Source organism: Marmota monax, unplaced genomic scaffold, assembly GCF_021218885.2.
Source record: "Marmota monax isolate L192 unplaced genomic scaffold, Marmota_monax_Labrador192_F-V1.1 WCK01_AAM20220418_F8-fsc00073, whole genome shotgun sequence".
In the NCBI taxonomy this organism is placed as follows: domain Eukaryota; kingdom Metazoa; phylum Chordata; class Mammalia; order Rodentia; family Sciuridae; genus Marmota; species Marmota monax.
Window position 1 is genome coordinate 3,302,967 of NW_026692846.1, and position 14,583 is coordinate 3,317,549.

At 46.7% G+C, this 14,583-nt stretch overlaps 1 protein-coding gene across 26 annotated transcripts in view; it reads left to right on the top strand.

The window, feature by feature from the left end:
• Nucleotides 1–10,290, top strand: part of Ptk2 (protein tyrosine kinase 2) — a 229,663-nt gene extending 219,373 nt beyond the window's left edge. For all 26 annotated transcript variants that reach the window (XM_058580855.1, XM_058580854.1, XM_058580847.1 and 23 more), the window contains 3 exons: nt 2,668–2,823; nt 6,096–6,176; nt 8,921–10,290. In XM_058580855.1, the coding sequence (XP_058436838.1) occupies nt 2,668–2,823; nt 6,096–6,176; nt 8,921–9,133 (450 nt within the window). In that variant the 3' untranslated portion in view covers nt 9,134–10,290. The remainder of the gene's footprint in view (nt 1–2,667; nt 2,824–6,095; nt 6,177–8,920) is intronic.
• Nucleotides 10,291–14,583: the final 4,293 nt, after the last annotated feature.

Here is a 14,583-nt window from a genome sequence, read left to right on the forward strand (position 1 = left end):
TTCAGTGCTGGGGTCAGATCCCAAGCCCTATGCTGTCTCACTCCCCCTGGAGCCTCCCTGGAGCTCTGGGCTTCAGGCACCACCCTGAGGGGTGGGATTGGCCACATGGCTGGGGGACAGTTGATTGTCATTAGTTGCCGGACAAGGAGTTTCCAAGTTGTTGAGCTCTAGAAAATAGGAAACCAAGAACAGATGTTTCTCTAAACTTCTGGAGTGTCACCATGCGTGGTTAAAAGCACCATAAGAAGGGAAACCTTAAGCAGGTCACAGTCATGGCAGGCCTCCCCCAACCCCTAGAATTGCAAACCATCCTGTTTCTTGGTGGAATATGCCCTTGGCACCCTCCCGAAGAAGCCATGTGTCTTCCTGTGTGATGGAGTCTATACAGGCCATCCTGGGAAGATAAACAAGACTGCACTGAGGTTCTCACTGCAGAAAGTAAAAGGCAGCCAGCCCTTTTTTTTGAGTGATGAGTTCTAGAGTTCTTCTTTCCAGTGCACATGGAAGTACCAGAGAGAAGTGCATCTCTACACTCAGGTGCTGGGGACATGTTTCTTTTGAGATACTTTTAAGAAGAGGAGAAGGTGCTTGTTTCTCCCATTCACTGCCTGTTCAGGCAGAGGACAGCCGGGGTGGTTTTACTCAAAGTCATGGAACCTTCTCTTAAGAATTGGTTCAAGCTGGGCACGGTGGTACATGCCTGTAATCCCTGCAACTCAGGAGGCTGAGGCAGGAGGATCGCAAGTTCAAAGCCAGCTTCAGCAACTTAGCAAGATCCTGTCTCCAAAGAAAATATTAAAAGGGCTGGCAATGTGGCTCAGTGGTTAAGTGCCCTGGGTTCAGTATCCCCGATATTAAAAAAAAATAATAATAATAGTTGGTTCAAAAGAAGGATATTCTTTATACTTTGATTTTTAAAATAAGCTCCTGAGGTCTTTAAGCACACCAGGAATCTTTCTTGGGGGCAGTGTAGCTAGATGCCAGTGCAGATTCTCAAGGATGCGAAGGGCCAGGTGTGGGAACCAGATCCCTGGGAAGTCAGGTGGCATTTCCAGTGATGAAACGTCCCCATCTCTTATGAAGAAGCCTCTTTCTGCTGATCCTTGCACGGCTGCCACTTGTCACTCCCAGGCTTTGCACGCTGTCCTGCTCACTTATCTCATGGGAACAAGCGTGGTGCATGGCAAGGCTCTAAGTCACCCACTGTGCATGGAGCCCCCAAAAGACAAGGTGGCTCCTGATGGCAGAGAACAAGAGCGGGTTGCAGCCACAGCTGGTACTTTGCGTCCTGCTCATGTGTTTAGGGAGGTGTCTGCTGCTTGATTAATGTTGTTTTTCTTTTTTTCCCTTCCTCTGATAAATTCCTCTAACTTTTCCTCACCTCCGTTGGACAATAGCCATGGAGGGTAAGCACATTGTGTCTGTGTGTCTGTCCAGCTTGCTCTCTCACACCCAGCTCCCTGCATGTGACCCTGAACTAGCAAGTGGGAAGCCTGGTGCAGGAGTCGGGGGGCACTTTTGCTTGGTTCTTTGTCTCTCATGACTGACAAATGCCAGAAACAGCACTGATGTTGGCTGAAAACTGAGAGGTGGGCACCCTTGCAATAGATGAGTTGTTCCTGCCCTTTTCTGTCCTGTACCCAGACTTGGGAACAAATGACTAATTCTGTTCCAGTCTCCTTGGGCAAGGTACCCAAGAGTTCAGAAACGGGCAATTATAGCCTTAGACTGAACACCAGCAGAAGATCACAATCGAATGACTGTCATATACAGCAATTTAGTCTAAATGCACGTCCGTTGAGTGTGCGCACACACACACAGTGTCTTTCTTGTAGTTAGTATAACTCTAAATGTTTTGGTGGTGCTGGGGATTGAGCCCATGGCTTTGTGAATGCTAGGCAAGTGCTCTGCCACTGAACTACACCCCAGCCCCCAATTTGAATTTTTAATTACTTTGGTGGAGGCCACACATTATTCCACCTCTAGTACTCAGGTTATCTGGGTGACATGTAATATCTCCTGTGTCCTTGGGTGGGCATATGTACCTCAGGGCTTCATCTGCCCTTCATCTGGCCCACTAGAGAAGCTGAGGCTCAGAGCCCAGATTCACCCAGCAGGCAGCCGAGAGCTGTGGGAAGCAGCTTCCCCACCACTGGGATTTAGGAGTGTCCTGCAGGTAGGTAGTGACCACTGGGGATGAACTCCCGTGTGAGAGCGGGTCTCTCCTAGGCAGCTCAGCTGAGCCACAAGCCTCCTTACTGCAGAACTTGAAGCCAAGGAAATGCTCGGTACTGGTGTAGAGTGTTCCATCATTAGCAAGTGACTTTCTGTGGAACTTGGTGAATCCTCAGATGTAAAGTTTGTGGGTTGTTTCTCTTGTGGTGAATAATCTTGGGGTGTAGGGACACTGAAAGAATCTGGGAGTTTAAGTACAGTATATGTCATTCCATTTCATTTCCTTTAGCTGAGCTCAAAATTAGAAAAAAATATATTGCCAACTCTATTTGTCACTTGGGTGAATCACTTTACTGTCTCAAACTGAACTATATCCTATACAAACAAGAAAATCCATTATCTTCTGCAGTCTGCTTTGAAGTCTAATTTAGCTGTGGTGGTATCACTCCCACTGCTGGAGAGCAGAAGAATGATCTGCTTCTTTATTGTCAGCTTCAACCCCAGGAAATCAGTCCCCCTCCCACTGCCAACCTGGACCGGTCCAATGACAAGGTGTATGAGAACGTGACGGGCCTGGTGAAAGCTGTCATTGAGATGTCCAGTAAAATCCAGCCAGCCCCACCCGAGGAGTACGTCCCTATGGTGAAGGTGAGTGCAGCCTGCGGTGCACAGAGGCTGTGGTGGAGCTGCTAGATGTCTCTGACATCTCCCAGAGTCAGACCTGATGCTTAAGAAGGTGTGAAGGCACCACATGGTGAGGACTCTGGAGACAGCCACCATCATTGTGAATCCCTGCTTTTCTCATGTCAGTAAACATTAGGATGGTAGGGTCCTGAAGGGATACCATCTTTCACAAATGTAGTCTCTAGTTAAAACAGCAGCTGCAGGTGGGTACTGTCAGCATGAGGCATTTATGTAAAGTTGAAGAACATGCAGGAGCATCCTGAATGAGTCCAAGAAGTACATGGGATCAGTAATTATCCAGTTGAGATACTGTCCCTCTGAGGAAGAGGCAAAAGAGTATATGGACAATTTATCTGTGTTGGTTTTCTTAAACTAAGGGGTGAGTATGTGTGTGTGTTTTTAATTTAAAAAAATAAAAGAAGGAAGAGACCAAAATAAAAATACTGTGGACTATTTTTCAAGTTGTGCTCAGTGGAATGGGATCCTGGGAGGTAATAACAGATGCTGTCCAAACAAGACTGCCCAGGAGGCTCAGCATTGCTCCTACCAGACCCTCATGATGGCACACAGGTGCTCAGAAGTGTCCTACAGTTCAAAGAGTGCCATCAAACTTAGCTTTAGTGTTTTTAAAAGGTGCTGGCACGTGCTTTTTTTTTTTTTTTCTCCGCCCCACGGTGGTAAGTTTATCATCCTTGGAGTCAAGTATGGTGGTGCACACCTGTAATTCCAGCAGCTGAGGTAGAAGGATTGCAAGTTCAAAGCCAGCCTCAGCAATTTAGCAGGGTTCTAAGCAATTTAGCAAAACCCTGTCTCTAAATAAAATATGAAAAGTGCTGGGGATGTGGCTCAGTGGTTAAGTGTTCCTGGGTTTAATACTCAGTACAAAAAAAAAAAAATTACCATCCTTGGGGATTAAAATGGAACAAACTTTTACATGCATTGATGAATATGTCAAAATCAATGCCGCTATTACATTTAACTATAGTATATGTGTAACTAGACAGCACTAGTAGGAACATTTCTTAAAATATATCATCTTCCCTCCCCCCACATCTGTGACATTAAGCACCTTCAGGCTGCTGAGAACCGTCACCAAGTCCAGCTCAAGCACTTTCTCTTTGCAAAACGGAAATTTCATCAGTTAAGCTCTGACTCCTCATTCCCCCTCCTGCTCAGCCCCTGCAAGCCTCAGTTCTACTTTCTATCTTTGAATCTGGCTGCTCAGGGTCTGTCACATAGTGAGAGTCCTGCAGCATTTGTCCTATTGGGACGGGCTTCTGTAACTGGGAAAGATGTCCTCAAGGCTCCTCCCTGTGGTAGCATGTGTCTGAGTCTCCTTCATCTCTAAGGCTGAGCAGCATCCTGCTGTACGTCCATACCAGCTTTGGTTCATTCATCTGTCCATCTGTGGACACTTGGTTGCTTCTACCTGGTGGCTCTCATGAATAGTGCTGCGGTGCACGTGACGTACAGGTAGCCCTTCGAGGCTCTGTCTTCAGTCCTAGTGTGCAGTCAGAAGAGGAGTTCTGGCAGGCACAGCAGCCTTGTTGTGATCCTCCCAGATCCTGCCACCGCACTTCCCAGCAGCTGCACCTCTGGGTTCCCCACAACCTGTGCGAACTCCAGCTGCTCCGCCTCTAAATTGCATGGGTGGGTGACTCTCTGTTTTGTTGTGTGATTGCTTTGAAGAAATGTCTATTTAGTTCCTTTGCCTGTGCTTTAATTAGGTTTTTTGTTGTTGATTGTGGGGTCAATACCACTTTTTTAGTGTACCTATTGGCAATCTTTGTAGAAATACCATCAATGTAGAAAAGCTGCTTAAAAGCTGTGATATTTCTTGATCATTCTGGTTCGTGTTTTAAACTGTGCTCCTGTGACTATCATACTCAAAGTTCTTCTGGGAGAACATGATGAACCCATAGCCAAGTTTGGAAAAACAACTCAGCAGTAAACAAAAGCACTCAGGATTTCAGACATGTCAAGATTGTGCATGTTGATTTAATAGCAACTTCTGCTTTAACTATCAGTCATGTAGTCTGTGGGATGCTCCATTCATCACCTGGCCACTTAGAGTGGTGGTCCTGTAGGACTATATGCTCAAGTGGTACTGCAGCCATCCTAGTTGTGCAGGCAGATGCCTTGGTGTTCGCATGATGACAGTTGCCCAGCAATGCCCGCCCAGAGCATCTCCGTTTTAGGTAAAGCCTGACTGCTTTGGTCAGATGATTCCACTCCTTTTGCATGCTGACCCAAGTATTTTCATACTGATCTTATTCATATTACATATTGACATACTGGTCATACATCTTGGATCCTCATAAGAACAGCAATACCAATAATTCGAAATTTAGCCTGGCACTGGCACAAAAACCTGTGATCCCAGTGACTCGTGTGGCTGAGGCAGGAGGATCGCAAGTTCAAGGCCAGCCTAGGCAACTTAGAGAGACCCTGTCTCAGTAGAGGACTAGGAAGTGGGAGCAGTAGCACACGCCTATAATCCCAGCAGCTCGGGAAACTGAAATAGGATCACGAGTTCAAAGCCAGCCTCAGTAAAAGCGAGATGCTAAGCAACTCAGTGAGACCCTGTCTCTAAATAAAATACAAAATAAGGCTGAGGATGTGGCTCAGTGGTTGAGTGCCCCTGAGTTCAATCCTTGGTATTCCCTCCCCCAATAAAAAAAAGGACTAGGGATATAGCTCAGTGATAGAGTGTCCCTGGGTTCAATACTAGAAAAAAAAATGAAATTTAAAATGATGATGTTCTAAGAAGTTAGCCCTTGTCTTAACAACTCACATGGATTATAAGAATGGATGGAGTGTGGAGTGGAAGATTCAAAATGGCCTCTAGATTCCATGCACACACATGAGAAAGGTGGCATCTGCCTCACCTGTGTGGGCACCATCGTCTTCCTGGGTCAGGTGGGAACAGGGCATGCCTGTTTCTTAGCGTCTATGTGACGCTTCTTACCTGGGCAACTGCTCTGGTACATTATGGTGAAGGACAGACAGAGATCTGCATCTTTACAGAGGGAAGGAGCCTTGTAATGTACTAGATGGGGTCAGTACTAAGAGAAAGAAGTGCAGAATTTTTTCTTAAAACTGTTAAAAACTGTGTGTGTGTGAGTGTGTGCGCGTGCGCGCGCAGGTTCGTGCACACTTCACTTGCAAGGTGAAATGGTCAGTGCCACCATGAAATTCCTATGTGCTCTAACCCTGGCCGTGGTTTTGTCTGTTAGGAAGTTGGCTTGGCCCTGCGGACACTATTGGCTACCGTGGATGAGACCATTCCTGTCCTCCCAGCCAGCACACACCGAGAGGTAGGCACAGCACTGGAAGGGTCATGTGCGGGGCCACACACAGGAACAGCTGTGGTGCTGAAGGTCCCACATCAGGACCAGCAGAGGCTGGCTCTAGGTGCTCCACAGGTGATAGCCCTTCTGTTCACTCTGTCCCCTGCCAAGGTCAGCACCTGCTCAGGCTCAGAGCCATTGTGTGAGGCCTTCCCCTGAGGAACAGGGTGGCCGTGAGCACTCAGGGAAACTGCTGTCGGTGCTGAGCTCCTCCAAAGTGGGAGACGCATTGCCACTTCCTTTGAATGCTCCTTCCCAAACCTTGGTATTTGCAAGTGATACTGGCTTTCCCTTTAAAATATTCTCTTAAATTAATAAATTTTACTAAAAGTTTTTAAGGGACCAAAGTTCACCCCAAATATTGTCTCCTAGCAACAATCATCGCTTCCACCACCTTTCAGTAATTTTGCCTCGTTCTGACTTACAGATGAAGGGCAGTGTACTTGTCAGAGTGCTCTCAACATGATGACACTCTTCACATAACTGAGCCTGTACTTGGTCATTAAAGTCAGTGTTGGGCTGGGGTTGTGGCTCAGCGGTAGAGCAATCGCCTAGCATGTGCAAGGCCTTGGGTTTGATCCTCAGCACCACATAAAAATAAATCAATAAAATAAAAGTATTGTGTCCAACTACAACTAAAAAATAAGTATTTAAAAAAAAACGTCAGTATCACCAGGCATGGTGATGCATGCCTGTTGTCTCAGGCTGGAGGGTTAGGGGAGGCAGGAGGATGGCATATCAGTGTCACATCTTAAGCAGGCAGGACTCCTGAAGTGGAGTCCTTCTCAGGATGTCACATCTGAGGTACAGATTGTCTGGGTGATGTCAATCTGGGGAGCTGTATCTTGCCTCCTAAGGGACAGCGGGACACAGCAACCATTGGTGGTTCCTCTATCAGTGACAGAATCACGTAGTTCCTCTGAGTGTCTCCACAGTGCAGCTTTTTCATAGCAAGCAGGTCCTCACTAGTTTACCTGCTTCTCTGGGGCTCTGAGCAGTTTTCCATGATCAGCAACAAGTTTGCCAGAAAGCAGAGGAGTTCATGACCATAGGCAGGAAAGGGGTCTAACAAGGGTTTTTCTGCGGGACCATCATCAGCACTTACTGCAGCCAGTAGCTGAAGTCATTACTCGCACTCCTGATTCTCAGGCATACAGATCCCTCTCCCTTATTCCTTGTTGTTGAATCATTGTTTAAGAGGAGCCTTCCTGTGGGCCTGCTTCCCCGCCCACTGCCCCTCCCTGCTGCCCACCATGCTTCCTAAGGAGCAGCCAGTCCTGCTCAGCTTCCCTCCTGCTGCTACACTGAGTGTGGTTGTCCCCAAGGTGCCACCCATTTGTATTAAAGAAAACCCCTCATCTTGGCAACCCACCCCACTTCCATAGATCCAAATACTTGTTGCTTCCCAAGCCCGTGCATGGTAGCGCCGTACCGAGCTCAGTCTCCAGCCATCTGTCAGCTGCTGGCAGGAGCCGTCTGCTTTTCCCTGCTTGCTTCCCCAGCTAGGGCCTACCACACACTGGCCACTTGCCCCTTCAGTCCCCTCTACACGGGACACAGTCTCCAGTGGGCCTCATCCTCACCGACCACTGTCACCTCCTCAGACTGCCATAAGACTTGCCTTCCTTCCCTGCCCCCAGAGCTTTCTTTCTGAAAGAAAGAGGTAGATCTCTAGGTTACATTGTTCCTTCCTAAAAATCTGATCTGCCTACCCACCACCAAGTTCAGCAGGAGAGGGCCAGCTGGGCATGGCCTGCGAGGTCCTGCAGTGGAAGCCAGCCCACTCACAGTGCAGGCCAAGTCCAGGCTCTCCTGGGAAGCCTCTGAGGCAGGGTGAGTTGCCCCTTCTCACTGTGCATTTCTGTTGTGCTACTGTCTCTGGGGGTCCCAGGCAGTCCTGTGCCTAGCCTGTGTGTGCAGACATGTCTGACTGCTTCTCATGTCACAGCACAAGGTACCTTGTGCATGTTAAGTGCTCAGGAAGGGCCACAAGAGCAGATGGCTGTCACCCCTGGCTGAATGAACAGGCGGGCTCATGAGACTCCACACACAAGCCTTTGCCCCCATGGGGGCAGTAGGCGAGTCCCGTGCCTGCTCATGCCAAGGCAGGGCCAGGGCCTTCTGACTCCAAGAATCGTCCCATGCAGCTCCGGGAGGTCCAGAGAGGTATCAGGAGTCCAGACCCAGGCTTTTGTCCTGTCTTGGCCTTCAGCAGGTCACTTTGTACCTCAGCTGCCCGTGCTGATATGGGAGAATCTGGACCAGGTAATCTCTGAGATTCTGTCAGGTTCTATGATTTACTTTAAAACAAAGGAAAGCCCTGCCAGATAGTGAGGTGGAAGTCCAGACAGCAAATACAGAATGGAGAGGACGTCCTGGTGACAGCAGGGCTGTGGGTGGAAGCAGGACTGCTGGGCAAGTACACGTGCACAGGCACACGACACTGGCCAGAGTTCCCAGGGAGAGAAAGGTTTTCCACCCTGTTGCTTCTAAGGAGGATTTATTTGAGGGAAAGATTTTTTTTTTTTTTCTCATGGTGGCACCAAAAGAAAGGCTTGTGAAATTGCGTAGAGAAGGGGCAGAGGTGGGGTCCTGTGGGAGAGTGCATGCCCAGCACTAGATTTTATCCCCAGCCCTGCAATAAAAGACAACAAAGTTCCCTGAAAGGTTCTTTAGAAGCCATCCTCCTGACCTGCCTCTTGTCCTTCCAGATCGAGATGGCACAGAAGCTGCTCAACTCTGACCTGGGAGAGCTCATCAGCAAGATGCGGCTGGCCCAGCAGTGCGCCATGACCAGCCTGCAGCAGGAGTACAAGAAGCAGATGCTGACTGCCGCCCACGCCCTCGCAGTAGATGCCAAGAACCTGCTGGATGCCATTGACCAGGCGAGACTGAAGATGCTTGGGCAGGCAAGGCCACATTGAGCCCGCCCGGGGGCTGTACTTCTTCCCTGGGAAGGTGTTCACCGACCTTCCACCAGCAGCCAGAGCCAGCGTGTCCTCAGGCGCCAGCACCACATCTCCAGCTGAGCAACAGCTGGCTGAAAACCTCTCACATAAGTTTAACCACATCTTGACTTGGGTTCATTTTTGTTATTCTTTTTAAATCATGGGGTTCGGAAAAGTCTGGGGTCCATAATGTGGCATTTTTCAAGAATGAAAATTATACATTAAGAAGCTTTTAAGAACATGAAGGCCAGATGCAATGGTGCATGCCTGTAATCCCAACAACTGGGGACACTGAGGCAGGAAGTTTGCCAGTTCAAGGCCAGTTTCAGCAACTTAGCAAGACCCTGTGTCAAAATGAAATTAAAGCAGAAATGTGAAGAGCAGTTGGTATTCCTGTTAGTGGGAATGGCCTGGGGGCTGTGTTCATTCCTGACCTGCCTTCACTGAATATAGGAAGAAGAGAATGTGGTGAAGAATCCCAGGAGACCCAGGAGGCTGAGGATTCCTTTCTTGCCATAGCATTATTATCCAGACTGGGGTTTGGCTAGAACACCCTTCTGTTGCAATATGCTAATCCCATTTACAAAGAAAGAATATAAAAGCTATATTTTGAAGACTCAAATCATTTCAGAAAAAAAAAACTAGCACCCTTCTGTCTCCCGCCTTTCACTTTACATGGACATGGAAGCGCTGGGCTGGAGCCAGCTGCAGAGCCCAGCCAAGACTCAAAACTCGTGTCTTCTCACCAGGATAATGTGCCCGTTGTTTGTAGCAGTGTAATTTCTCTTGGAAGCAGAAACACTTTGTACCAGAGCACCTCCAAACTGCAGCGAGGAGTCCAGAACCACCGTTTTCCATTTTTATATGATTTATAAGGAAAGATTAAAGCCATGTTGACCCCTCACAGCCACGGGCGCTGGCTGACCCTCATCGTGTCTGTCTTCCCCACAGAGAACTAAGCGGGACGCAGGGGTTTGGTTCTCGATAGATGTCCAGCTATTGCACCATCGTCCTCTTAGATCATTCTGAAGAACACACCCTCCCTTTAGTTTGTCGGGGGATATGAATTATTCTCAGGAAGAATATAATGAACTGTACAGTTACTTTGACCTATTAAAAAGGTGTTGCCGTAAGGCTCTTGTTCCAGTGTGCTTTCTTTTGATTCTCTTCCTTCAGATGACCTAGAGTTTTTCAGAGGGGTTGCTAGGTACAGTAGCAAGCTCTCACTGATGCTGTTTTCCTTGTTCCTGTGTCTCTGAGCATCTGGAGGCTATCCCGAGGCTGGCTGCCCACATCACAATGCTGGCTCAAGTGCTCCTGCAGGGAAGGCTCCCTCTGCAGGCCTGGCACTGCAATCACCCGTCCAGACTCAGGAAGCCATTTGGGCACAGGGCCCTTTTTAAGGGAGTTGCTGGCTTTGGTCGCCCAGGCCCTCCCTGATCTTGCTGCAGTCTCTGAACCACAGAGCAAATCGAACTGAGTCCCCCAGCTCCAGGACTATGGGAAGGAGAAGGCTTAGGAACAGGGATCCGAGGGGAGGAATCCGGGGGAGTGTTCTCAGATAAACACATCTGTGTAGCTGCACGGTCGGCTCCATCTTGTGCTGTGTGGCATTTTCTTCATCCGAAGGAAGCATCAGGGTTGTTGTGTTCTGAGACAGTCTTTATTCTCTAGCATTCTTGGATCTCTTGAGTCAGTTTCCTCCGTTTTAAGATGGTGACATGGGCTGGAGTGTGGCTCAGTGGTAGAGGACTTGCTCAGTGATACACACCGTCCCAGGTTAAAGCTCCAACACCACAAAAAAAAAAAAAAAAAAGTGGTGATGAGGACAGTGATTATGAAATAAGAAAAGCCCAATGTAGGGTCAGGGGCTGCAGGGCTATCTTATGCTTGTGGGTGTGCAGCAGCATCCCAGCTCCCGCAGCGATGACTGCCAGAGCTTTGCAGACCTGGCACATGACCCCAGGGAGGAGGCCAGAACTGCCCCATTCTCCCTTCAGAGGCTTCAGGGCAAGACTTGCCCACAGTCAAGACACCCCTTTGCTCTGTGGGCCACTATTTGGGAAATCCTGCTTTTCCTCTGGGGCAAAAGATGGCAGGTGAGTCTCACACCTTCCTGAACTCCAGAGAAAGACATTGGGTTTGAGAACAGGTGGAGAGGCAGGCTGCCTCAGGGCCAGGGCTGGAGGACAAAGGTGGAGTGTGGCCCCTATAGGCCAGCACAGGCTGGCAGCACCAGGCAGGGGCCCAGGAGGGAGGCCTCAGTGGCCTGGAGACGTGTTGGGCATGAGGTGACTTCCACTGTAAAGCAGAACGAAGAGTTCAAGGTGGAGATCCAGAGAAAAGTGCATGTGAGCCTTGCTGCAGTCTGGCTGGGCACAATTCAGGAGCCACTTGTCAAAAGAAACGAACTTTATTTTTAGAACCACACACGCCAAACAAAACCGCTCCTCAGGAAAAACCCTCAGAGCCCAACTGCCACCACCGGCTTCCCATAAGCCTCTCTCTCAACCACAAGCCTCTCCACCTCCCACAATCCTCCTGCTCTTGAGGCCGATTGGCTGGGTCGCGTGGGCAGAGCCAAAAAAGTCCCCCAATGAGCAGCTCCGTGGTCTGAAAGGGCAGGGAAACAGCCCAATGAGCATCACCGCAGAGGAGCCAATCAGCTAGATGTTGCTGGGGCCTCTGTGAGCCAATCAGCTGCAGTCTGAAAGTTTGCTGGGGCCCCTTTGGCTGTGGCTCTCAACGTCTCCCCCTCTCTGTTTAAACAACAAGCATGTGGCTTAGGGACCGTGCCTGCCTTAGGTTGTCCATTAGTACATATGGTCCTTACCCGTTATCGGATGAGCTGACCTCAAGGCGTCAGCCTCCTGTCTTAGGTTGGTACCATTGTAATTGGATCTTACCCGTCATTGACTACCGGTCCAGTATACAGCCACACCTGTGGAGAGGTCTTTGTACCAGCGGGGGGGAGGGGGGGAGGTTCCTTGCCTCACCTCTGTTGGCCCCCAAATTTTAGCTGAACGATCATGACAAGCAGAAGGGAGGAAGATACACCAAGTCAATTGACGGCTCCTTTTGGAAAAATTGTACCACTGATGACATCATCAGCAAAAATACCCCAACACTACCACAAGTCGCTGCACCAACAGATAGTTCACAATGCATACAAGTGATACGTAGTCCAGGCAAGTTCTGCAAGCAGTTCAGTGATGGCTATTGCAGAAGCTGTAGATTGGTTTTATCTTTGTCTTCACCGGCACTGGGATGAAGATAGGAATTCTGGCAATAATGGCTAAAGAAAAAATTATGTAACATTCCAGAAGGCACTAAAAGAAAACAATTTTCTTAACAATTTACATTATCTTGAAGAGAATTATTAAATATAATGAAAAGAAAGGTGAAAGTAAACAAACAGATCTGTTAACCTCCTTTTTTGTTCACATATTAAAACAATCCTCAACAGTTGTTTACCCAATTTAAATTAAACCATTTAATTCACGTGAATAAAAAAAAAATATTTGGATCCATTTTTTCATGAGCGCTCATCATATATGATATATGGACATGTGTACATTCAAACATATAACACAAAACACAAGTGTGCACACATAATATAATACATACAACACATAACATAATAGTAAAGGCCTTATAACTTTTTACAGGTGAAATCTCCATTGCAATGTTTAAAAACTCTATAGTCAAAAAATAGAACTGATCAGCAAAACATTAACCTAGGTCTGTATGAGCTCAAAAAACAAAATAGAACTTCATGATATGGGAAAGGGCAATAATAAAATAGATATTGAAAAAAGCATCCTGGTTCTGTCACAGATGTAAGGACAGCCAAACTGGAGTTTTGGATATCAGCTGTTATGGATTTGAGCCAAATCATCTTCTTTTTGGTCTGTAGAAATCGCTTTAGTTAATCTCTCTGGAATCCAAATCGGCTGCTGTTCTCCCTGTGGAAACACACAAACAGACCCCCAACTCCAGACAATGACTGGGTCAGGACCTTTCCATTGTCCTGTTAGAATATCCTTCCAAAGTACCTTGGGCTTATGCACATTTTTTGGACACACATGCCTTTCCGCAGCACTAAGTCCTGATGAATCCAAATTTTAAAAGTTTAGAGTAAAAAGGGTTATTTTAAGTTTATCTTTGGGGAATATATACCCCTTCCCAATTCCTTCTTTTTGCTTTAATAAGTACATTTTAATAGTTTGATGAGCTCTTTCAACTATGCCTTGTCCCTGTGGATTGTATGGGATTCCTGTTATATGAGTAATGCCAAATGATGAGCAAAATTGTTTAAAAGAGGTAGAAGTATAACCAGGGGCATTATCTGGTTTTAACTGTTTTGGAACGCCCACAGTGGCAAAATTTTGTAAGCAATGAGCTATAACATCTTTAGTTTTTTTCTCCGGCATGAAGGGAGCCCATCAAAAATCCAGAAGAAGTATCAACTGTAACATGCAGATATTTTAATTTTCCAAATTCTGGCAAGTGTGTGACGTCCATCTGCCAAATATGGTTGGGTATCAATCCTCTAGGATTGACTCCAAGATTAACTTGCGGTAAAAAGGTCACACAATTTTGACATTGTTTTATTATTTGTCTAGCTTGTTCCTTAGTTATTTTAAAATGCTTTTGTAAAGTATTAGCATTGACATGGAACCTTTTATGAAAATTTATAGCTTCTTCTAGTGTAGAGAAAATATGTATGTCATGTGTAGTTTTATCTGCTAAATCATTGCCCAAACTAAGGGCTCCAGGCAATCCTGTATGTGCCCTGATATGTCCTATAAAGAATGCATCTTTTCTGTCCCAGATTAGACTTTGTATAGTGGAAAGCAAAGAGAAAACAGTAGAGGAAGGGGAAATGCTATCAGCATCTTCAAGGGATACTATAGCATTAACTATATACTGACTATCGGAAAATAAATTAAATACAGAATCTTTAAACATCACAAAAGCTTGTAATACTGCATTAAGCTCTACCTTTTGAGCTGATTGTTTGGGTACTAAAAATGTAAAAGTTTGATCAGGTGTAACTATTGCTGCTGTACCATTATTTGATCCATCAGTGAATATATTTGGAGCATTCATGATAGGTGTTTTTCTTGTCATTTTTGGAAAAATTACAGGATGCGATGACCAAAAAGACAATAAAGGATTAGATGGTAAGTGGTTATCAAATGAAACATTAGATTTGCACATGATTATTGCCCAAGTATTTAACTCATTAGCTAACTCATCAATTTGATTCATAGTATATGGAGTAATAATTTTATTGGGAGAAATTCCAAACACTCCCTTCGCTGCTTTTATTCCTTTGAGTATTAATTGTCCTACAGCCTCAGGATACCTAGAAAGAATAGTGTTAGGAGAATAAGATAAATGTATCCATAATAATGGACCTT